General features: G+C 43.6%; 1 protein-coding gene and 1 long non-coding RNA gene across 2 annotated transcripts in view; one reads left to right on the plus strand and one right to left on the minus strand.

Moving 5' to 3' along the window:
* The window catches only part of TM9SF4 (transmembrane 9 superfamily member 4), a 50,448-nt gene that overhangs the window by 9,045 nt on the left and 16,762 nt on the right, over window positions 1-24,641 (plus strand). The window contains exons 2-8 of the mRNA XM_025469671.3: window positions 11,465-11,578; window positions 16,066-16,165; window positions 21,176-21,344; window positions 21,446-21,575; window positions 22,697-22,820; window positions 24,280-24,398; window positions 24,515-24,626. Coding sequence (XP_025325456.1) covers window positions 11,465-11,578; window positions 16,066-16,165; window positions 21,176-21,344; window positions 21,446-21,575; window positions 22,697-22,820; window positions 24,280-24,398; window positions 24,515-24,626 — 868 coding nt within the window. The remainder of the gene's footprint in view (window positions 1-11,464; window positions 11,579-16,065; window positions 16,166-21,175; window positions 21,345-21,445; window positions 21,576-22,696; window positions 22,821-24,279; window positions 24,399-24,514; window positions 24,627-24,641) is intronic.
* On the minus strand, window positions 12,909-21,112 carry LOC112673786 (uncharacterized). The gene is made up of 5 exons (XR_003145046.3): window positions 20,710-21,112; window positions 18,887-18,950; window positions 17,806-17,880; window positions 16,772-16,864; window positions 12,909-14,182 (listed from the first exon to the last, which is right to left on the minus strand). It is a non-coding gene; the product is annotated as an uncharacterized LOC112673786 (long non-coding RNA).

Here is a 24,641-nt window from a genome sequence, read left to right on the forward strand (position 1 = left end):
GCGCGGTAAGTTTATGTTTAACTTTTTAAAGATACTGCCAAACTTTCCTGTGGCTGTACCATTTTACATTCCCATCAGTATATGAGGGTTTTACAGTTTCTCCACATCTTCGTCCACATTTGTCATCGTCTGTGTCTTTGAGGTTAGCCATTCTTATGGATGTATGGTGTCCCTCATTGTGGTTTTGGTTCACATTGCCCTAATGACAAATGATATTGAACATCTTCTTGTGTTCTTATTAGCCAGTTGTATAATATCCTCTTTGTTGAAATATATATACAGGTCTTTTTTTTTTTTTTAAGATTTATTTATTTATTCATGAGAGACACACGGAGAGAGAAAGGCAGAGACACAGGCAGAGGGAGAAGCAGGCTCCATGCAGGGAGCCTGATGTGGGACTCGATCCCAGGACTCCAGGATCACGCCCTGGGCCGAAGGAAGGTGCTAAACCACTGAGCCACCCAGGGATCCCCTATACAGGTCTTTTGCCCATTTTTAAAATTGGGTTGTATATTTTATCGTGAAGTTATAAGAATTCTTTATGTATTCTGAATAGAAGTTCTCTATCAGATATGTGATTCACAAAGATTTTTCTTCTAGTCTGTGACCTTTCATTTTATTTATTTTTTAATTAAAAATTGAAGTATAGTTGACATTCTATATATTAGTTTCAGTTGTACAACTTGGGAATTGATATTTTCTATACATTATAAAATACCATTGTCATTTTACCATTGTCAGTGTAGTTATCCTCTTGACTGTATTACAGTATTCCTGACTGTATTCCCTATGCTGTACTTTACATCCTCACGACTTAATTTATTTTATAACTAGAAGTTTGTGCCTCTTAATCTCCTTCATCTATTTTGCCCATCCTCCCATCCCATCTCCTCTGGAACCATTGGTTTATTCTCTGTTAAGATTCTGTTTCTGTTTTGTTCATTTGTTTTGTTGTTTAGGTTGTACATATAATTAAATCATAGGATATTTGTCATTGTTTGACTTATTTCAGTTAGCATAATGCCCTCTAGGTCCATGTCTTTAATTTCCTTAATGATAGCTTTTGAAGTGTAAAAGTTTTAAATTTTGATGAAATCTATTTTATCAATTTTTTAGATATGGATTGTGCTGTTGATGTTGTATCTGACATCTTTGCTGAATTCAGGGTCGCAAAGATTTTCTCATAGCTATTCTTCTAGAAGGTTTATAGTTTTTGCTTTTCTATTCGTGTCTAAGAAACATTTTGAGTTAATTTTTGTGTATGGTGTGAGGTTCCTTTTGCAAGTGGCTACCTAAATGTCCCAAGAACCATTTGTTAAAAAACTATGCTTTCTTGGGCAGCCCGGGTGGCTCAGCAGTTTAGCACCACCTTTGGCCCAGGGTGTGATCCTGGGGCCCAGAGATCGAGTCCCACGAGTCCCACGTTGGGCTCCCGGCATGGAGCCTGCTTCTCCCTCTGCCTGTGTCTCTGCCTCTCTCTCTCATGAATAAATAAATAAAATCTTAAAAAAAAACCCACAAAACTATCTTTATTGAGTTGCCTTGGCAATTTGTTGAAAATCAGTAAGTGTAGAAATAGAATAAGGAAAAAAAAAGAAATAGAATAAGGTTAGAATTTGTTATTTTTAAAAGTTGTTTTGGATGTTCTGGGTCCTTTGTGTTTCCATATAAATTTTAGGGTCTAGAGAGCTAAATTGCCCTCCTCAGTTTACCTATATCTAGTGTATTCAGATTTTTTAAAGCTTTTTGATCCCCAATAGGTAAAAAATCAGATGTCATTTTGATTTGCATTTTTTAAATTATGAATGATGTTGACCATCTTTCTGTGTTTGGCGTTTTGAACTTTTCCTTTTTTCTTAACTGCCATTTATATTCTTCTGGGTTATTTGTCCTTGATTGGTTTATACGAGCTCTTGGTATACTGAAGAAATTAGTCCTTTGTCAGATGTGTAGTAAATATTTTTACCCAAATAGTGTTTTTCTTTATTTATAATGTATATATTTAAAATTTTTTCTTCCTTCTTCCTATATATCCTTTTTCTTTATAATTTCTGGATTTTGTTTCATTCTTAGGAAACTTTCCATGTCAAGATTGTATAAAAGTATATTGGGGTGCCTGGGTGGCTCAGTCAGTTAAGCATCTAATTCTTGATTTTGACCCAAGTCCAGATCTCTGGGTTGTGAGATTGAGCCCCATGTGGGGCTCTGCTGGGCATGGGGTCTGCTTGAGATTCTCTCTCTTTCTCTCTCCCTTCTTCTCTAAAAAATAAATAAAATCTTTAAAAGTTTGCTTCCAACACTTCTATTTCAGTTTGTATAAGTCTTTTCCGTCTTCTCCAGTACTAATTTGGATAGCTCTATATTTTAATATTTCATAGAACATAGTCATCATTCAGTGTTAGATGCCATTATATCAGGATCATCGTTACATGCTCATTGTCTTTTAAGGCAGCTCACTTGCCTGGAAAGAGCATATCTGTGCCTCTGCCATCTGACCTCAGGCAATTTATTTCATCTCTGGATCTCAGGTTAACTAGCAGTCATCCATGAAATGGTGACAGAAATCCCCAGGCAGTTGTCGTTGTGGGAATGGTGCAAGTGAGTGTTTATAAGTGCTTAGCACAAAGTAGGGAGTGGAAAGGACTGGGTACCACAGTGCCTTGTACTTACTTGGCTAGTGCTCAGTGCCTCTATGGCTTCTTGTTGCTTTTTAGTGTTGTTTTCCACAAGGGTGAGTATTATCCTCATTGTTGTGTCTTTTCCTTTGGTTTTGGTTTGTGTGTGTGTGTGTGTGTGTGTGTGTGTGTGTGTGTGTTTGTGCTATTGGTTTGAGACTTTGAAACAGAAGCATGTTGAAGTCTTTCAGGATTTGCTTTTCATCTTTCTGCAACCTAAGCTCTCAGGGAGCCCTTCAGTTGTCTGGGGCAGCATCTCTCTCCTAAGATTGGAGGATTCTGTTTCGAAGAAGGTAAAACTAGAGCAACTTCTTAGATTTAATTGGCTTGATGACAACAGGAGATTGTAATCCTCTGCCCTGGCTTCAAATCACATATTGGAAAAGGCAAAAAGGTCTGATGTCTGGGTTTCTGGGAGGGGAAGGTCAGAACACATATATTTTTGATTAGCAAGAAATAAGGATGTTAACTGTGGGCTTTTCATATATGGCATGGCCTTTATTGTGTTGAGGTAAGTTCATTTTATACCTTTTATGTTGAGAATTTAAATCATGAGTGGATATTGAACTTTGTCATATTCTTCTACTGTGTCTATTGAGATGATCATGTGGGTTTTTTCTTTCATTTTATTGTGGCGTATCACACTGATTGATTTGTATATGTTGAATCATCCTTGCATCCCAGGGATAAATCCCACTGGATTTTGGTGTATGCTCCTTTAAATGTGCTGTTAAGATCAGTGTGCTAGGGATACCTGGGTGGGTCAGCAGTTGAGCATCTGCCTTTGGCTCAGGGCATGATCCTGGGGTCCCAGGATCGAGTCCCACATCATGCTCCCTGCGTGGAGCCTGCTTCTCCCTCTGCCTGTGTCTCCCATGAATAAAATCTTTAAAAAAAAAAATCAGTGTGCTATTATTTTACTGAGAATTTTTGCATCTGTGGTCATCAAGGATATTGGCCTATAGTTTTCTTGTGGTATCTTTGTCTGGTTTTGGTATCAGAGTGATGCTTACCTCATAAAATGAGTTTAGAAGTATTCCCTCTCTCATTTTTGGAAGAGTTTAAAAAGGATTAGTATTAATTCTTTATTGAACATTTGGAAGAACTCACCTGTGAAGGGAGGTTTTTTTTTTTTTTAAGTTTTTTTTTTTATTATTCATGATAGACATAGAGAGAGGCAGAGACACAGGCAGAGGGAGAAGCAGGCTCCATGCAGGGATCCCAATGTGGGACTTGATTCCGGGACTCCAGGATCACACCCTGAGCCAAAGGCAGGCGCCAAACTGTTGAGCCACCTGAGGATCCCAAAGGGAGGTCTTTGATTATTGATTCAATCCCCCTTTTTTATTGGTCTGCTTCGATGTTTTGTTCTTGATTCAGTTTGGGGGGTTATGTGTTGCTAGGAATTTACCCATTTTTTCTAAGTTATGCAGTTTGTTGATGTATAATTGATTATAATCCTTTTTGTTTCTGAACTACTTGTTATAACGTCTCTTCTTTTTATTTTATTTGAGCCTTCCCTCTCTTTTTCTCTTGTCGGTGCTGCTAAATTTTATTTCATTTCATTTAGTTTGTCAATTTTTATCTTTTAAAAAAAACAACTTCTGTTATAGGGACTTTTTTCTTTTTTTCTCTCTTTTTTTAAATTTTATTTATTTATTCATGACAGAGAGAAAGAGAGAGAGACAGGCAGGCAGGCAGAGGGAGAAGCAGGCTCTGTGCAGGGAGCCCGATGTGGGACTTGATCCCGGGTCTCCAGGATCATCACACCCTGGGCCAAAGGCGGCACTAAACCGCTGGGCCACCGGGGCTGCCTAGGGTTTTTTGGGGTTTTTTGTTTTGTTTTGTTTTTTTCTATTTTTAAAATTCTCCTTTTCATTGATTTCTGCCTAATCTTTATTATTTCCTTTCTTCTGCTAACTTTGGGCTTCATTTGTTATTTTTCTGATCTCTTAATGTGTAAAGTTGGATTTGGGGGGCATCTTTTTTTTTTTTAATGTAGTTGTTTACTTCTAGTACTGCTTTTGTTGCATTCTGTAAGTTTTGGTATGTTGTATTTTTATTTTCTTTTGTCTAAAGTACTTAAATTCCCATTTGAGTTCCTCTTTGACCCAATGATTGTTCAAGAGTGTGTTGTTTAATTTTCACATATTTGCGTTTTCATCTTCCCCATGTTTTGTTATTGATTTCTGGTTTCATTCCATTGTGATCAGAAAAGGTACATGGAATGATTTCAGTCATCTTAAGTTTGTTAAGACTTATTTTGTGAACCTACCATGTAATCTGTCCTGGAGAATGTTCTGTGTGCACCTGAGAAGAATGTGTATTCTTCTGCTATCAGGTGGAAGGTTCCATGTATGTCTGTTATGTCCATTTGGTCTGTAGTGATTTTTGAGTCAGCTATTTATTGATGTTCTGTCTGGAAGTTCTAGCCGTTATTTTAAATAGGGTATTGAAATCCCCTACTATTACTGTATTGCTGTCAGTTTCTCCCTTCAGATCTGTCAATATTGATTGGCTTTATACCTTTAGTGCTCTGATGTTAGGTATGCATATAATTGTTATATCTTACTGTTTCAACTCTTTTGTCACTATATAATGACTTTCTCTATTTCTAGACACAGTTTTTTTAATTTAGATTTTTAAAATTTATTTATTCATAATAGAGAGAGAGAGGCAGAGACACAGGCAGAGGGAGAAGCAGGCTCCATGCAGGGAGCCCAACGTGAGACTCGATCCCAGGTCTCCAGGATCACGCCCTGGGCTGAAGGCAGGTGCCAAACCTCTGTGCCACCCAGGGATCCCCTCTAGACACAGTTTTTAACTGAAAGTCTATTTCGTCTGGTATGAGTTTAGCCACCCCTGCTTTTTCTTTTGGTTACCACTTACATGGAATATCTTTTTTCTGTCCTTTTATCTTCAGCGCATGTGTGCGATTAGATATAAGGTGAATTTCTTGCAGACAGCAAATCGCTAGATCCTGGTTTTTTGTTTTTTGTTTTTTAAGATTTTCTTTATTTATTCATGAGAGACAGAGGCAGAGGGAGAAGCAAGCTCCCTGATCCGAGACTTGATCCCGGGCTCTGGGATTATGCCCTGAGCCGAAGGTAGATGCTCAACTGCTAAGCCATCCAGACATCCCTGGATCTTATTTTTTTTTTATCCATTCAGCCATTCTCTGTGTTTGGATTGAGAATTTAATACATTTACTTCCCAGGTTATTCTAATATGCATCAGGATTAAGAACCACTATCCTAGATGTACAGATAGAGTATGAGATAATAGATGTTCTCAGGGAGTCTCAGACTAGGTTCTGGGAGGTGGAAAGGTGGGAGGTATCAAGCACTCCTTAAATTTGAGGATTAAAAAAAAAACCGGATTCTCAAGGGGACACAACAAAGATTAAGAACCAAAGTATTCAGGGGTGCCTGGCTGGCTTAGTCAGTGTAATATGTGACTCTTGACCTCAGGGTCATGAGTTCCAGCATAGTTAGGCATAGAACTTAACAAAAAAAACTATGGCATTCAGTTTGTGTGAGTGGATAGTTTTTTTTTAGATCAGAGGTTGGTTGGTGTTTATTATTAATTTGTTTGACTACTCCCATAACAAAGCTAGGCAAGCAATTAGTGCAGATAGAGAGATGGCAGAAACTTAAATGACTGTAATTCAACATGAAATGTACTACAGTAATGCCTTAGATTAGTGCATATTTAAATATGTCTAACTTAAACACTAATCCTTGAACATGTATAGTTGTGAAAGTTCAGTTGGGTATTGGGTATTTTCCATTCTTCTGCCTCAAGTGACATCATAGAGATATTTACAAGGTGCCTTGGGAAAAAAAGGAAAAGAATAATTCCCCTTGTGGAGATCTGAGGCATTCTTGAAAGAAGAAACATTTCCACTGGGCCTTCAAGGGTCGAGAGAACTTGAATAGGGTGATGGCACGTGTCAAAAACAGCTTGAGCTGAGGCTTGAAGGAAGCCTCACTTGACAAGTATGCTTACCAAAAGCCAAGATGATCTTCCTGAAGGCTTAGAAGGGAAAGGTAGAAGGTGCTGATAGAAAGGTATCTTGGGACCAGCAGGTGGAGGCCCTTCCAAACCAAGCTAGAATTACTCCATGTTTAGAATGATGGAGGGTTTTTTGTTTGTTTTTGTTTTTGTCTTTTTTGTTTTTTGCCTGATTTATCTTACTATTTTTTCTGATATGATAAAATCGCTTTATAACCCCCTAAGAAAAATTAGAAAATAGAGATATACAGAAAGGAAGAAGGTCCATCACTCAGGTAACCCATTTTGCCTGCTAAACATTTCTCTCAAACATAACTGTCTTAAAAAGGGCAGATCCTACTATGCAGTGTTCTATCCCCTGCTCTTTCTACTTAAATCTAAAGCTTAAACATTTGTACTTAAGAAATATTTTGAGTACATGAATAGGTAAGTGGATATACCATAATGTAACCCATTCCACTAATAATGGATATTTTACTATTAAAGGCAGTGAACAATTCCACTATTTTATTTATTAATTTTTATGTTATGTGTTTTTTTAGAGAGTGAGAGAACATGCATGCATTTATGTGAAGGAGGAGGAGGGGCAAAGGGAGAGAATCTCAAGCAGACCCTATGCTGAGCACAGAGCCCAATGCAGGACTCGACCTCATGACCCTGACTGAGATCATGACATGAGCCAAAATCAAGAGTTGGACACTTAACCAACTGAGCTTCCCAGGTGCCCCTGATTTCACTATTTTAAATAACGCTGTGGTGGGGCAGCCCAGGTGGCTCAGGGGTTTAGTGTCGCTTTGAGCCCAGGGTCTGATCCTGGAGTCCAGAGATCGATTCCCACATCAGGCTCCCTGCATGGAGCCTGCTTCTCCCTCTGCCTGTGTCTCTGCGCCTCTCTCTCTCTCTCTCTCTCTCTCTCTCTCTCTCTGCGTTTCTCATGAATAAATAAATAAATAAAATCTTTAAAAAAAATAAATGAACGCTATGGTGAACATCCTTTTATGTACATTTTGGGGTATTTGCCATATTTTTCTTAACATGTCTCAAAGTAGAATTGCAGGTTAGAGTATGCACTTGGGGGGGGCTTTTGATAGAGTGCCATATTGCCCCCCTAAGGAGTGTTCTAAATAATTATCCCTCCAGCCCTATGAGAATATCTGAATAGTGACATTTTCATATATAAAACTGACAGTGTCTTTTTTTTTAATTTTTATTTATTTATGATAGAGAGAGAGGGGGCAGAGACATAGGCAGAGGGAGAAGCAGGCTTCATGCACTGGGAGCCCGACGTGGGATTCGATCCCGGGTCTCCAGGATCGCGCCCTGGGCCAAAGGCAGGCGCCAAACCGCTGCACCACCCAGGGATCCCGACAGTGTCATTTTGATGCAGTCATTTCTAAACTGGACTTCTGAATTTTTTGGTTATCACCTTATATTATTCAAAGATTATAGCACATTAAGGAAATACCCTTTGCTATTTTTCATCTGTTAGATCCTTGCTCTAAGATCAATTGATTTGTGGTTTACTGGTAGTATCTTTGTGTGAGGATTGTCTGTTTTCTGCATCATCTTTCAAAAATTCAGAGTTCGGGCGCCTTGGTGGCTCAGTCAAGTGTCTGCCTCCAGCTCAGGTCATGATCTCAGGGCCCTGGGATCAAGCCCTAAGTCAGGCTCCCTGCTCAGTGTGGAGCCTGCTTCTCTCTCTGCTTCTGCTGTTCCCCCTGCTTGTGTGTTTTCTCTCTCGCTCACACTCTCTCTCTCTCTCAAATAAATAAAAATCTTAAAAAAAAAAAATTCAGAGTTGGGTTGTTTTTTTAAAAAAACAAAATTTGTGTGGCAGTTTATGCCAGTACTGCAGGATTTGTTTTCCTTGTATTTTAGTTAACTGGAATTCAGGTACAAAGAGGAATTAGGGGAAAGAGGATAGGGCTTATTTCTCTTACTCAAAACACTCATATTTCTAAAGACTGACCAGTGAGGCCTCGCACAGGGTTCCAGGAAGGGTGGGCCAGAATCTTCTGACAACAGGTCAGTTGGAGGAAATAATCTGATTGAAAGGAAATCAGATGCTAGAGGCAGCCCACAGTCAGTAGACTTTCCATCACAGAAAGAAAGAATAAATTCTGTTTTTGTTATTGCATTCAAGGCAAACCCATACTACTAAGCCCTTCCCCTTATGAATACATAAAATGTCTCTAGAGGGATTTTCAAGGAACTGGTGTTAGCAGTTGTCTGTGGGGAGCCCAAGTGGGAGGAAGATTTATTTTTCATGGTATACCCATTTGTACTGTGTTTGAATTATTTACTATAATTGTGCTACTTTTTCAAAACATTTTTAAAGCTGGTTATTTCTTATTTATTAAAAAAAAAAAGATTTTATTTATTCAGAAAGAAAGCACAAGTAGAGGGAACGACAGGCAGGATGAGAGGGGGAAGCAGGCTCCCCACTGAACAGGGAACCTGACATAGGGCTCGATCCCAGGACCCAAAGATCATGACCTGAGCCAAAGGCAGATGCTTAACCAACTGAGCCACCCAGATGCCCCTAAGCTAGTTTATTTTTTAAAAGCCTTGCCCACTCGTGGTTATATGAGATGTTAACATTAGAGGAAACTGGGTCAAGAGTATATGGGAATTCTCATAGTATCATTGCAACTCTTCTGTAAATCTGAATTTATTTTAAAATGAAAAGGTTTTAAGGGACAGAATGTAGAAAGTATTCTTTTCCTATATAGAATCTTACCCCATGATATAATTTTCTAACGTCCAGTCTTGTCATTTCTTTTAAAGATCTTGCTTTTACCTACTCTGAGTTGTGCTGACCCCTTGATTACTGAATACAATGTCTTAGTCATCTTTCAGTGTTTTTATTGCACTGTTGTTTCTTATTTCATAATGAACATCAGCTGGCAGACACTTATAAACATTCCTAGCAAATCAAGAGAGAAACATTCTGAATTTATTACTTTTAAGACTTTGACCAAGCTATGTATCTACAAAAAGTACACCAAGCTCAGAACCTTAAACATTTTTTTTTTAAGAATTTTATTTATTAGAGAGAATGCGTACATGCGGGGGGGGGGGGGCGGTGGCAGCAGAGGGAAAGGGAGAAGCGGGCTCCCCCCTGAGCTGGGAGCCTGATGTGGGGCTCCATCCCAGGACCCTGGGATCATGACCTGAGCTGGCAGATGCTTAACTGACTGAGCCACCCAGGTGCCCCAGAACCTTAAACTATTAAAGCCATTTTTTCTTAGCTTGTGCTGTTGGTAAAAATGGAGATGAGTCTACATTTTTGGCAGGCCCCACGAATGATTCTGATTCCTTATGAAACTGAGTCCAATAAAAGTCATCTGAGTGCACATATGTGTGCTGGTGTGTGCGCTTGTGTGTGTGTATGGCAATAACTTGAAGGATAGAGAGGCTGTGGAGGCAAGGTGATCAGAAGGCCACTGACCAGTGTCCAGTGAGGGGAAACGAGGGTCTGAAGTGCTGTACCAGTATAGGGGATAGAGGGAGTCCGTGATCCAGGTGTCTGGATAAGAGTTCCTTTTTCACACCAGGTGGAGAGAGGGAATCAGGAAGCTCTTCTAGTTCCTTGAGGGGTTGACACATGTGAATGAAGGGAAAGAGAGGTTTTGATGGAGTGTGTTTCTTGAGGCCCGTAGCTGGTCTTTCTTTTTTTTTTTTTTTTTTTTCCGTAGCTGGTCTTTCTTTCTTTTTTTTTTTTTTTTAATATTTTATTTATTTATTCCTGAGAGAGAGAGAGAGAGGCAGAGACACAGGCAGAGGGAGAAGCAGGCTACATGCAGGGAGCCCGACGTGGGACTCGATCCCGGGTCTCCAGGATCAGGCCCTGGGTTGAAGGCGGCGCTAAACTGCTGAGCCACCAGGGCTGCCCATAGCTGGTTTTTCTTGCCTTTAATCCCCAGATGACTCTCCTGCATGCAGGTCATTTACTGAGTGCCTATTGAGTGCCAGGCAGTGGGGACACATAGTCCTTGCTCCCACAGAGAGCGCATTCAAGCAGAGGGTGACAGACTGCACAAAGAAACAAATGCATGTTGAATATGTCAGGAAGATAAGTCCAGGAAGAGAAATGAAGTATGGGAGTGGAAAATGGGTAATGGGAGTTCCGAGGGTGCTGTTTTAGATAGGCTTGTCGGTGAAGACTTTTCTGAGGACCTAACATTTGAGAGAGACATGAATAAGGGATGAGATTAGCCCCTCAGGTGTCTATGGGAAAGGCATTCTGGTCAGGGTGATGGCCCTGAGGGTTAGAGACAGCAAGAAGGCCAGCATAGCTAGGGCTAAGTCAGGAGGAGTGTGGTGAGTGATGGGGTCAGTACAATCTGGGAATGGCTTATAGGAAAATATATTTGTAACATAGGAGCTTCCTGACCAAGTGAATCTATTCCTGTATAGAGAAAAGGGAATCGGTGGAATATTGTGGAGCTTTGTTTCCTGCTAGCTATGTTGGAAAGCAACACAACATATAGTGGTGAAAAGAACATTGGTCTGGAAGTGGGAAGCCACAGCTACTATAGCAGTCTTCCCTTTTGCCCCCGTGGTAATTACTTCACTCACTTTGTGACTCATTTCTGGAAGTGCAGAAGGAGTGCCTTGTGGGACTCAGGGGTATTTGGAAGGTGACACTTAACAGAGTGTGGGTGAGGCTGGGTCAGTTAAAGCAGGTGCAAAGGTGCTATGACTTGATCTGCCTCAGAGAGAGATTTACAACTTTCCTCCATTCCAACTATGATCTCTCTTCTTCCAAGCAGGATTGGTTGCTGTGGTCCCTGTTGCTTTTCTCTCTCACATGTGATACACGCGCCTTCTATGTTCCTGGGGTCGCACCAATCAACTTCCACCAGAACGACCCTGTAGAAATCAAGGTAGGTGCATTTCCAGACTGTTGAAGCCTCTGTGCTGGGCAGTCTGGCTGGAGGACCCCAGTGAGATGATCCTGTCTGTCCCATGCTTGCGGAGAACAAAAGCTAGTGCCGGTGACTGGCAAAAACAGGTTTGCTACATGCTATGCTGCTGGAAGGGGAGTGCCCTCAGGAGCCCATGGTTCCAGGAGCCCTGCCTCTTCATCCCTCTCTCCCCCTCCGCAGGTTTTCCCATGTGACTGTGTTCTTGATCTGTGTCCCTCTCTATCTGGCTCTGGCTCTGGCTCTGGTTCTTTCCATGTCTGTGTTTCTCATTCTCAACCTCACACGTGTCTCTGTTTCTAGTTACATCTATCTGTCTGTCTGTCTCAACCCACCTCCCTATTTCATTGGCTCCATCTTCCTTTCTGTTCCCAGCTTCTCTCCGCATGACTCAGATTGTCTGCGCACGCACAGCCTATTAGGGCCTCTGTTTTCACTTGCAGCTTCTGCCACCAGCTGGATGCTCCAGTTCAAGTTTTCCAGACTGCATCCTGCCTGTCTGAGTGGTAGTATATGAAATGATTTTAAGTAGTTGACAAATTTATTTTATCTTCATACCTATTTTCTTTTAATGTATACTAAGAAATATAGCTGCTACTTTAACTCATGATTTTACAGCTGCTGTTGGTTTTCCGTTTGTTTTTTTTTTTGTTAAGATTTTATTTATTTATTCATGAGAGAGAGAAAGGCAGAGACACAGGCAGAGGGAGAAGCAGGCTCCATGCAGGGAGCCCAACGTGGGACTCAATCCCGGGTCTCCAGGAGCAGGCTCTGGGCCAAAGGTGTGCTAAACCACTGAGCCACCCGGGCTGTCCCAGTTTTCCATTTTTAATGGTGATATAGTATTAGTTCCTTAAATAAATGTATTTCCCTAGAAATGAGTCAGATCCAAATAAAGAGGAGAATCAGTGATACATAGGTAAGGCATACTGGTGCATGAACAATTTAAGGCAAGAGAGAAGCCATCCAACCAGGCACCTTTGCTTATTTATTTATTTATTCATTCATTCATTCATTCATTCATTCATTCATGATAGACAGAGAGACAGGCAAAGACACAGGCAGAGGAAGAAGCAGCCTCCATGCCGGGAGCCTGATGCGGGACTCGATCCCGGGACTCCAGGATCGCGCCCTGGGCCAAAGGCAGGCGCTAAACCACCAAGCCATCCAGGGATCCCTGGCACCTTTGCTTTTTAAGCTAGATGCCTACCGTGGATCAATCAACTGGCAAAGGTGGAGAAGGAGTCACTTAATATATGGTTACGGGCAGTGGGCAGGGCTGGCACCTTGATTAATGGCTCTTTAACAGTGCACTGTGTTGGTGGCATTCTTAGAGCCCCAAGCAGGGGGAGGAGTTGGTGGTGGATCTTCTTGGATCTGGTTTCCCAGGACACAAACTCCAAGGCAGAGATACGGTGCCGTTTTACTGGGTAGGCTCACAGGGTCAGCACTTGGGAAGGAGTGAGGGAAGCAGGACTAGACAGAGAGAGACATTGAGCTATACGACAGAGGCCTGTGGGGAGCTCTGGAACTGGAATGGCCAGACCTTTGGAGTTGTTCCAGATTGAGGCAAGAGGACTGGTTCTCTGTATCCCTCCATGAACCAGCCATTGGATATGGACTGCCACTAGGGAAGGGGTGTAACCTTGCATAAGGGCTCCCAGCCAAAGGGACTCTTCTCTGTCATCACCCAAATATAAACCACTCTTAATGCTTTGGTATTTTTCTGGGTTGGGTTTTGTTTTTTGTTTTTTTTCCTGTGCAGTGTTTACAGTATAGCGCCCTTGGCATTCTCTCACCTCAGTAAGTCCCCAACTACTTGACTACCATACTGTTCCTCCCTCGGCAAAGTAATGTGTAGTTGAAATTTTTAAGTAGTCCTTCACATCTTTAGTGATTATGTAAAAAGGGTTAACGAAACTTATAAAGTTATGAAAATAAATTCTGCTTTTAAAACAAACACACTTTTCTGCCTCGTTATTGTGTTGTTATGAACCATGTTTTTACTGGTCTGTAGAACCAAAGCAGTAAGGTTGCATGAAGATCAAGTGTTTATCTTTTCCTGAGCATTGCAGTGTTCAAAAGGAGAAGCAGAATACAGGGTCACAAACACAGATGTGCCATCATGTACATGCCCCTTTGCCACCATATTAGCAAAATTACAAATTGCTACATGTTATGCTTATTTGGGGCATCACATACAAGCAGCTTGTGATTATCCAGTGGGAATTAACCAGTTAAGAGGATAAATATATAAATAATACGTTTGTTTAAAAAAAGAAAGAAAATTGCTAGGAACCAAGTTCTAAAACAGCTGGGATCTTCTCTGTCCCAATCACTGCTGTGTTACCAGCTCCTAGTACATAGCCTGGTATGGTGGATAAATATGTCTTACAAATAGCTGTTAAAAAGCATCTGATTTAGGGGCATCTGGATGGCTTTGTCGGTTGATTTTGGCTCAGGCCATCATCTCAGGGTGATTGGTTCGAGCCCTGGATCAGGCTCCATGCTCGGCGTGGAGTATGCTTCAGATTCTTTCTCCTTCTTCCCCTCCCTCTGGTGACTCTAAATAAATAAATAAATAAAATCTCTTTTAAACAGTGCATTTACCACTAAGCAGTAATTATCAAGGAAACACAATGTTACATATGTCACGTTATTGTGAGCATATCTCTTCCTCCAGGTCAGACTTGTAACTTTCAGAAGGAGTAATTAAAGTAAAATTTATTGAGGGTTATTTACATACCAGGCATTATTCATGACTTAACTCAGATGTCCCCCAAGTACCCTCTGAGGTAGCCACTTGTATTTTTTACAGATTTATTGTGTATTTTATAGACAATAAAACCAAGGCCCAGGGAAGTAAACGACCTTGCCCAAGGTCTTGTGGTGAGGAAGAGAGGGTTAATTCTTAACTATTCCATCTCTTAACTTCTGCAGGACTCTTCTAGTGCTTCTGCCAAAAGCCCCTCTCCAGAGCAAAGGTTGTGGCATAGAGAGGAGAGGGTGGCTCTGGCTTCCAGTCCTGCCAGGCTGGGAATGTAAGAGCGTACACTTTGGTTGGAGGTGGGAGGGGCGAAGGGAACATAAAGATGGGACAGTAACTTATTGGCCATTTTGGCACAAGCAGTTCATGAAATGCTTAATAGAAGTCCTCAGTCCCTTAGTCCAACATCTAAAAACCTCGGAAACCCAGTTTTCTAAACTCCTCCTAGACAAGACTTGACCTGAAATGTCTGACTTTATTTATTTATCCCATGTAGAGTGAGTATTTTTGCATTTCTGTGCACAAGTAGTCATTAAATATGGGTACTGCCCCAAACCCAGCTGGGGATGTTGTCCATACTGTCCTTTTAAAACCAAATGAATTTTAAATAAGGATTGTGGACCTGGATTCTAAAAAGTATTTCTACTTTTTTAGATGTTGCACGAGGAATGGTTGGTAGTTTCTAAATACCAAAGATAATTTCATTTGCATGTGGACCAGAATTTATTTTTTGCAACATTTTGATCAGTTCTGTTGATCAATGGTTTGGCATTGCCCATGACTGTCATTGTTTTCAGAGCTATATTCTGTGTGCATGCATCACTTCCTAAACGTTCTCCTTCATGGTCTTCTGAAACCTTGTTTTTAATGGTTGCATAATATTTCATTGAATGAGTATATTATGGCTTATTAAGTGGTGGGGGCTTATACTTGTTTTCCCATTTTTTCCTTTCTTCAGTCATTCAGCAAACATTTAATGAGCGCTACTGTGTACCTGGCTCTGTAGGTCCTTGCCTTCATGGAGCCGCTTAAATTCTAGTGAGGGAGACTGATTTTTTTAAAAAGCAACAGGTAAACAAAATATGTTTTATCAGATATGTTACCTAGGAAACTACATGTGTTGGAATAGAGCAAACTGGGGGGACTCCCTTAGATGAGCTAGTTAGGGAAGGACTTCCAGACAAGGAACCTTAAGCTGGGACGTGAATGTGCGAAGGAGCCAGACAGGCGTGGAGTCAGATGTGGAGAAACAGCAGGCTCAGAACCTGAGGCAGGAGAGAGCTAGACAGGCTCGAGGAACTGCAGGCAGGAGAGCACTGGGGTTATGAGAAAGGAGTGAACCTCTTTGTTCCTAAGGTTTATCTCATTTGGAATTATTTCCTTAGGAAAGACCCCCAGAAGTGAAATTATAGAGTCAAAGGCTATCAGACCCTCAGTATATATTGAATTTGGTTGTGATCTTAAAATCTATCATGTAGTCTAAAACTAATGAAACATTAGATAATTCAGAATTGTCGACCATATGGTACATATTATTCTACAGTTGTAATCTGCTGCAGTTAGTTTGCTTATTTGATAATATTACCGAGTGTACCAACGATGTGTGGGTGGCAGGGAGGATTATTGAAACTGCCATCTGGGTTTCTGAACTGAGGAACAACAGCCTCTCTTCTCCCACTAGGCAGTGAAGCTCACCAGCTCTCGAACCCAGCTACCTTATGAATACTACTCGCTGCCCTTCTGCCAGCCCAGCAAAATAACCTACAAGGCAGAGAATCTGGGTAAGTTCTTTCTCACTGTCAGCCTGTCCCAGAGGGGAAGCCACATCTTTACATGGAAATGATAGCAGTTAACCCTGACGTTACTGCATGCTACACATCGTTCTACATAATTTACGTACATATCAGCTTATTCAAGCCCCATAACAACCCTGGGGAGGTAGTTGCTGTTTTTATGCCCATTTTACAGGTCCAGTGACCTGCCTCTGGTTATGTTTTTAATTAATGGTTAAACTAATGTTGCAGTCCACGTAGTCAGACTTCAGAGTTTCTGCCCTTGGCTTCTGTTCAGACCATCTCCCTTGATTTCTAGATATTCTAGATTTCCTTTCATGGCTTCTGTTACCTCCTCTGCTTCTACTTAAAAGAGTGAGTGGTTACCTCTGGCCCTGAAGGAAGCAGAGACATCAATGTAGTTCTTGCTAAGTGACTGTGCAAGACTTGCCTCAAGTAATGTGTGAAGCACCCAGCACAGTGTCTGGCATGTGTGTTCTATAAATAGTAGCCATTTTTATTCTAATTAAAATAATTCTCCATTTGGTAGAATTTCAGGCTTAAAGCAAAAGACATTCAGAAGCCTCTATTCCCGACACAATTATTAGTACTTACCCTATGCCTGTCTCAGTGTTGAGTCCTGGAGATATGAATGTGGAAAGATGCTGTCCTTGACCTCAAGGAACTTCAGAGAATTTCCTCTTAGAGCTTAGAAAGGAGAAAATTGGTTCTTGAGCAGGCCTCTAAAAGGACTGACTTCTCTGTCAGAACTACCCATGACTCAGATATTTCCAGAACCTAGCTGGCAGGTATATCTATGGCCAGGTATTAGGTGTCCCTTGCAATCAGCTTAACCAAAAGCAGACAGATCCTCCTATCCCTTCATCTTGCCTTGTACTGTTGTCTCGGAGCATGGGCTGACTTCCACTGACTATCTGGGCTGCTCCTCCTGCCTGTCACTTACCCTTCTTTTCCCTTTCCATACCATGTTGTCCTCTGGCCACCTTGTCTCTGCCTGAGAAACCTGACTGGCTTTGTCCTCCGGGCCTCTTGCTACCGGGACTCTCGGAACAGCTCCTTCCTTGCCCATGAGCTGGTGTGGATTTGTTGGCCAGCAGGTGGGCTCACCTCACCTCTGTGTGACACTGGTGACTTTCAGCTCTCTGAGCCTCTGCAGCATCTTCCTTAATTAAGCTGGGGAATGTTCCTGTCTCATAGAAATGGGACCTTCTATGTACGAAAGTATCTCATATTGCCATTTGTATCTCATTCTGTCTTTGTGGAGTGCCTGCCTTCACAGCCTATGGGCTCTCAGAGTGGAGAGAACATGCTTTACATTCCCCTCTCTCCCCCTCTCAGTCAATGTTAGTATCCTAGGTACTAGGAGTAGATACATCCTGTTGAGGTAGATACATCCTTGATTAAGTACCTTTTAGATGGCAGGCCTTATGCTATATGTTCTCATCATCACCACCGTTAATACTTCAAGGGGCTCTCATTGTGAGCCAGCCGTTTTTCTAGGCACTTCTGTGCTTTAACTTCGTTAATTCTCACAACAGCCCTACAAAGTAGCTCCTCTTACTGTCCGTTTAACATAGGTATGGGAAGTGAAGCAAAAGAAGGTACAGTTCCTTGCCCTACTCACTCACCAATATGATTGCTCCTGTTTCATAATAGAGGGAACAGCAGCTCTGAGGGTTTAAAAGACTTGCTCCACAGGTCACCTGGCCAATAGGTAGAGAAATTGACATATTAATCCAGGTGGATTTTTTTTTTTTAATTTTTAAAATTTATTTATGATAGTCACAGAGAGAGAGAGAGAGAGAGAGGCAGAGACATAGGCAGAAGGAGAAGCAGGCTCCATGCACCAGGAGTCCGACGTGGGATTTGATCCCGGGTCTCCAGGATCGCACCCTGGACCAAAGGCAGGCGCCAAACCGCTGCGCCACCCAGGGATCCCTCCAGGTGGATTTTTTTACTCTAAAGACAAAATTCTTCCTGTTGTCCAGGCTGCCTTCTCCAGAGAGGTTCATTTGGGCTGTCTGAGGGCTGTGCTCCTAGTGATCACACTGATGGAGATTTGTATCACGGTGTGTGTGGGAGTGTCTGTGACAGATATACTGGAGTACGCATCGGACTCCCTTAGAGCGTCCACATTTGTAGCTTGTTGCTCCTTTAGCCTGGATGGTTATCTGCTCCAGCCATAAAAAGTTAAAAGGCTGGACCCCTGGGTAGCTCAGTTTGTTAAATGTCTGCTTTTGGCTCAGGTCATGATCCCAGGGTTCTGGGATCGAGCCCCATGTCAGGTTCCCTACTCAGCAGGAGTCTGCTTCTCATTCTTGGTCTTCCTCTGCCTCTCTCCCCACTGATGTTCTCTCTCTTTCTCAAATAAAATAAAAAAAAAAGTTAAAGGGAACATTTGCATATTAGAAATGAGCTGTTCCAGACCAGCATGTCTTTCTTGGTGTAAATTTTAATTGGTGTAAATTTCTTTTTTTTTTTTTTTAAGATTTAATTTATTTATTCATGAGAATACACAGAGAGGAGAGAGAGGAAAAAGGCAGAGACACAGGCAGAAGGAGAAGCAGGCTCCATGCAGGGAGCCTGACATGGGATTTGATCCTGGGTCTCCAGGATCAGGCCCTGGGCTATAGGCAGCGCTAAACCACTGAGCCACCAGGGCTGCCCTTGGTGTAAATTTCTAAATACCAAGAAGTGATACCTACTTACTTGGTCTACAACCTCGTTCCTCTCCATACATGTTCTTCCTTTCCTCATGTGAGCTCCTTGTACACTAAAAAAGAAGTGGGCAGTAGGGAATGATGTGGAGGAAGGAGCCCAAGATCTTAGCACTATGACAGTCCCCTCATATGGTCATGGGCAAGTCACCGTCCCTGTCTGGCCCTAGTGTCATCTTCTGGAAAATGAAGAGGGTGACCCAAGAGTCATTTTCACAGCAGACCATGCAGATGTCTTTTGGGATCCTCACTCTCCACTGGCCAGTCTATCCTGGGATTCTGTAGACTCAGCTGCATCACTAGGCATCTGAAATGGGGGGTAGAGGAGTCCCTCTTCTCCCCCTCTCCTCAGCAGCCTCATCCACACTTGACCAGGCTGCAACTTTGTGCAGTAGTGGAACTTGGGCCCTGCCACTGGCTGTATGTATGCCAACAGCTCACAGCTTCCATCCATAGCCCTAATCTCTTTCAAGCCCTAAATTTGGATATCTAATCACCTGCTTGACATATCCAAATGGTGGAAAAAATGGCTAAGGGTAAATGTGCTCCTCTGTGTGTAAATGTGTATCAGTCAGCACCAGGTCCCCTAGTGTCACCTCCTATGTCCACGTGCTTGCTTCCACCCTAGTACGGGCCAGCCACCGTCCCATCCTCGCTCACTTGCATGACTGGCATCGCCCCAGCCAGTCCCTTGTATCTTCTGTGTTTTCTTCACAAAATAGCCAGAGTGATCTTTGTGTCGTCACAATCAGGTAGTGTCTTCTTCCATTGTTAGAAACCCTTCCTGGGGTTTTCTTGCTCTCTAGATAAAAATCGGACTTCCAGCACAGCCCATGGGCCTCAAGGTCTAGCTCTGGCTCATCATGTGGGCTCACCCAAGGTCACTTTCTCACTTTGTTCTCTGTGCTACAATCACACAAGCCTCTCAAGCTCATCACACTTCTCTCACCCCAAGGAGCTTTTGCACATACTGTTCCTGCTGTCTAGAATGTTCTTCCTCTCTCTACATAGTGAATACCCCTCTTCGTTTAGAGCTCACTTCAAACATCATTTCCTCAGAGCAACTTTCCTAGACCTGCTCCCTGTGTCTAGAACAAGTTCCTCTCTTTACATGATGTAGTCTCCATGAATATGTTTGTTCAGCATTGCATCTTCAGGGCCCAGCACATAACCAGTACCAGGTACCTGCTGGGAATGAGCGAAGGGACGAAGGAAGGAATGGCTGACGAGTCACAGCATGCCATCTCAGGCAGTCCTTCCCAGTAGGCCAGTGTTAGACCCTGGGACTATGCAGGCACTGGTCCCGCCTGTTGGTTTTGGTCAGTCTTCAGTCTTCCCATTTCACATCATCCCAGTAGAATTGTTAGAACAGCTTAGAATGAAAGTGCCGTTGGTTGTCGTTGCCAGTCCCTCACTGTTCCCTCACCTGCTAGTGTGATGCCTTGGAGCAACTCTGACGCAGTATGCTTGCAGTGGGTATGCTGCAAGTTCGTTAAGTAAGAACATGTTTTGGCTAAAAATCACAGGTGCTGGGTTTTACCTCACTTCCCTCCCTGCCTGAACTGGGATCTGAAGCAGGGAAATCAATGGGAAACATAGTCTGCCCTTAAAAGAGCCTACGAGGTGGCAGAAACTTAATATGGCAGTGCACTGTGCTGTGCGGTCACATCACTGGTGTGTGCAAAGGTGAAGCAGGGATGCTCATGATAAAGATAGTGTATGTTGCCAGCCTGCTCTGCGCCTTGTTCCTCATACTATTATTATCCCCATTGTACAGATACAGAAATTGAGGCTCATTGAGGTTAAGTATCTTACCAAGACTGCTAAGATAGTAAGTGACAGAACCAGGGCTCACTAGGCAGTCTTGTCTTCACTGTTGCATGACACTGCCTCTACGCAGAGGGAAATCGCTGGAGAGAGTGACGAGCTCCAGAGGTCAGGAAGGGCTTCCTGGAGGGGGAAACAGAAGCTGGGCTTGAAGGGTGAGGAGGAACTTCCCAGGAACATAGGCAGGAAGAGGCACTCCGGGCAAAAGAGATGACATGAGGCCCAGAGGCAACTTTGATGTGCCCTGGAGTCTGGTGGTGGTGTCACAAAGGGGGCGGAGAGGATGACATGTGGGAGATGGATGGGCCAGCTCTCTGCAGGTAGCGTAGAGCACTGAATGCCAGCTACAGAACTGCCGAGGGCCCCGCGAGTCAGCACTGTGTTTCTGCGGCTCTGCTGACCTCAGCAACCTCAGGGCTGAAGCTCTGAGATCCATGTGTCTCTCTTACGGCAGGAGAGGTGCTGAGAGGGGACCGGATTGTCAACACCCCTTTCCAGGTGCTAATGAACAGCGAAAAGAAGTGTGAGGTTCTATGCAGCCAGACCAACAAGCCAGTGACCCTGACCGTGGAGCAGAGCCGGCTTGTGGCCGAACGGATCACTGAAGACTACTATGTCCACCTGTAAGTTGTCCTCTTCTCCCTGCCAGCCTCGAGTTGGTGTCGGGGAGGGCACTGATGGGAGAGGCAGTCCAGAGGGACTGAGTGGGGCCTTGGGTTTCCAGCATTGCCGACAACTTGCCTGTGGCCACCCGGCTGGAGCTCTACTCCAACCGCGACGGTGATGACAAGAAGAAGGAAAAAGATGTGCAGTTTGAACACGGCTACCGGCTCGGCTTCACGGATGTCAACAAGGTAGAGTGTCTCTGCGTGCTCGAAGGGCTGGGGGTGTTTCACTGGTAAGTCATGAGCACTTGGGGCCATAGGGAAGGGGGAAATACTTAGCTCTAGGTTTCTAACAAAAGGTGGGATGGCCAAGACAGGTTTCTCTTTGTGCCCCTGGGTGTGGTCTGTTAGAGTAGCTGCTTTTGGCAGGAAGTGGAAGGCCCAGTCCCTCAGAGGAAGATTCCATATTTATAAGATTAAAACAAAAAAAAGGATTTCATCAGTATGGAGGAGAGAGAGCGAGGTAGTATAGCAGTCAGGAGTGTGCTGGCTCCCTGAGCATTGGGTCCCACATCCACCAGCTCCTGGTTGTTGAGTGCCCTTGAGCCTGCCTGTTAACTCTCTGGGCCTCTGATTTCTCATCGGTAAAAAAGATGCAGTGTCCATAGCTGCCCTTTTTGTTATGCAGAGTGAAACAGAAAATTTGTGTCTGCTACTTATAGTGCGCAGCCTCTGAGAAATATGCTAATAATGGCAATGATAGTTAACAGTGATTCTCCTTTCTGATTCTAAACTGAACACCTTCTACGTAGGGAATAAAGGAAAATTTGACCTTTTGAGGCATAGGCCCTGCCCTCAAAGGGCTTCTGATCCCAATGGGGAAGAGAACTGACCATGTAAGACCCTGCATCTTAAGTCCCAGTTGCCATTTGCTGATGGTGCTAGTGCCATGACGATCAAGGCCAGCAGAGTTCAGAGGAGCCTGTTGTACATTCAGGTTGTCGTGGAGGAGGGGGGCCTCGGAAAATAGGAAGGCTTGAGTGGAGTGGAGTCAGGGTTGGCATTCTAGCCAGAGTGAATGCCAGGGCTAGAGCTGCTGCGTGGGGACTGTTCATGGGGCAGGGGAGGCTGGGGGGGATCAGGTGAACTGGATGTCTGAGAACATGATGGAAGGCCTAAGGGATCCGGGCTTTTATCTAGTAAGCCCCAGGGAGCCCTGGAGGGTTTCTGAGTGGGGAGTGCTGTGAGAGCAGTGTTTTTGGCAGGTGGAAACAGCTGGGCCTACTGGACAAGAGGAAGAATCTGATATCTGGGATGATTTTCTGGTTGTTTCTCGACTACTAGGTATTTTTTCTCCCTTGCTGTTTTAGATCTACCTGCACAATCACCTCTCGTTTATCCTTTACTACCACCGGGAGGACCTAGAAGAGGATCAGGAACATACATACCGAGTCGTCCGCTTCGAGGTGATTCCCCAGAGCATCAGGCTGGAGGGTGAGTGGGGAGGTATGGCCAGAGGGGTAGGGCTGGATGGGCCTGGGCTTCCATACCCAGGATCTTCTCACACTTGATTCTGAGATGGTTGATAGGCCACAGTGTGGCGTATGGGCCCAGCCAAGGTAGGGTCGCTGCATTCCCGTGAAACAAGGTGAGGAGTGAGAGGAGAGCTGACATCTGTTATGTCCTGGCTTGGCACCTTCCCGGTTTACTGCTTCTCACAACCCCTGAAAGTGTGTGGTGATTATAGACAAGGAACCAGAGGCTCAGAGAGGTTGGTGACTTGGCTGGGCCTCTCATGAGAGCCAGCCAGCTTACCCTTGGCTGAAGAGCAAGGTGAAGGGATACAGACAGGGCAGTCAGGTAGCTGCTTTCTGTGTTTCCTCTTCCTCTAAGTCATTGGCACAGACTAGAGTTGGCCCAGGGTCAATAGATGTGCAAGAATCTGAGAGCCTAGCCCTACGGGCCCAAAGGGAGCTGGTTTGGCTTCTCACCTGTCTGCCCTTTCTCCCCACAGGGCACATTTCAACTCAGCAGGCTTGGCCTTTGTCCACAGTATTGGTGGGTTTCTGGCCTTTTTTTTTTAAAGCTATGGAACCTAGTTTTGTTTTGTTTTGTGTTGTTTTGTTTTGTTTTTTAAGGTTTTTTATTTATCTATTTTAGAGAGAGAGAGAGAGAGGCAGAGACACAGGCAGAGGGAGAAGCAGGCTCCATGCAGGGAGCCCAATGCGGGACTCGATCTTGGGTTTTCAAGATCATGCCCTGGGCTGAAGGCGGCACTAAACCACTAAGCCACCGGGACTGCCCCTAGTTTTCAAACAAAATCATACCCAGAAATCTCATAATAAGACATAGGTCTTGTGCTTTCAGAGCAGTATACTGCTCTCTGTCTGATGAATGTCATGAACACAGCTTTATGTTTATTGCCTGATGATTTTGACATCATCTCTCCCTTCAACTATTTCCTCGAATTTAGAGACTCCATCTCCTTTTCTCACCATTTTCTCTCCAGCACAGTACTGGGCACATAGTAGGTGCACATTATATGGTTGTTGGTTGAATGGATGAACAGGTAACAGGATGAATAAATGAAGAAAGAAGCATCTGAGTGATTGAATTGCTGAAATGCCAGGACTTTGGGGACTGCATGAATGAGTAAACTCATGATAGCATGAGTCGGTGGTGGTTTTTCCTCAGTGGAGCTGATTGAGTGAATATATGAATGTTTGAATTGAGCAAAGAGAGATTGATTAAATGTGGGACTCAGACCCCCTTGCACACAAAGGCTCTTAGGATGGTCAGGGCTCTGGGGAGGAAGTTCTACAACTGTGTTGCCTATACTCAGACCCTGGGTTCCAGCAGCAGGCCTCTGAGGGCACCCACCCCCACCGCCAAACAGCCTTTGGGTAGAGGCACTGGCCCCCACAGGAGCACGCTGAGTCTCTGTCTCTCACAGACATCAAAGCAGATGAGAAGAGTTCATGCACCCTGCCTGAGGGTACCAACTCCTCGCCCCAAGAAATTGATCCCACCAAGGAGAACCAACTGTACTTCACCTACTCTGTACACTGGGAGGTGAGAAGGGGCTGGAGCCCATGGCAGGGGAGGGGAGTTCTGGTCTGGCAGGAGCTGTCTAGGAAGAATCCTGACTCTTAGGTGCTGCTTTCCCACTTTCCCTCCCTCCACTCCAGGAAAGTGACATCAAATGGGCATCTCGCTGGGATACTTATCTGACCATGAGTGATGTGCAGATTCACTGGTTTTCTATCATTAACTCTGTTGTGGTGGTCTTCTTCCTGTCAGGTGAGAGATTGATGG

The sequence above is a fragment of the Canis lupus genome, chromosome 24 (genome assembly GCF_003254725.2).
Source record: "Canis lupus dingo isolate Sandy chromosome 24, ASM325472v2, whole genome shotgun sequence".
Lineage (NCBI taxonomy): Eukaryota > Metazoa > Chordata > Mammalia > Carnivora > Canidae > Canis > Canis lupus.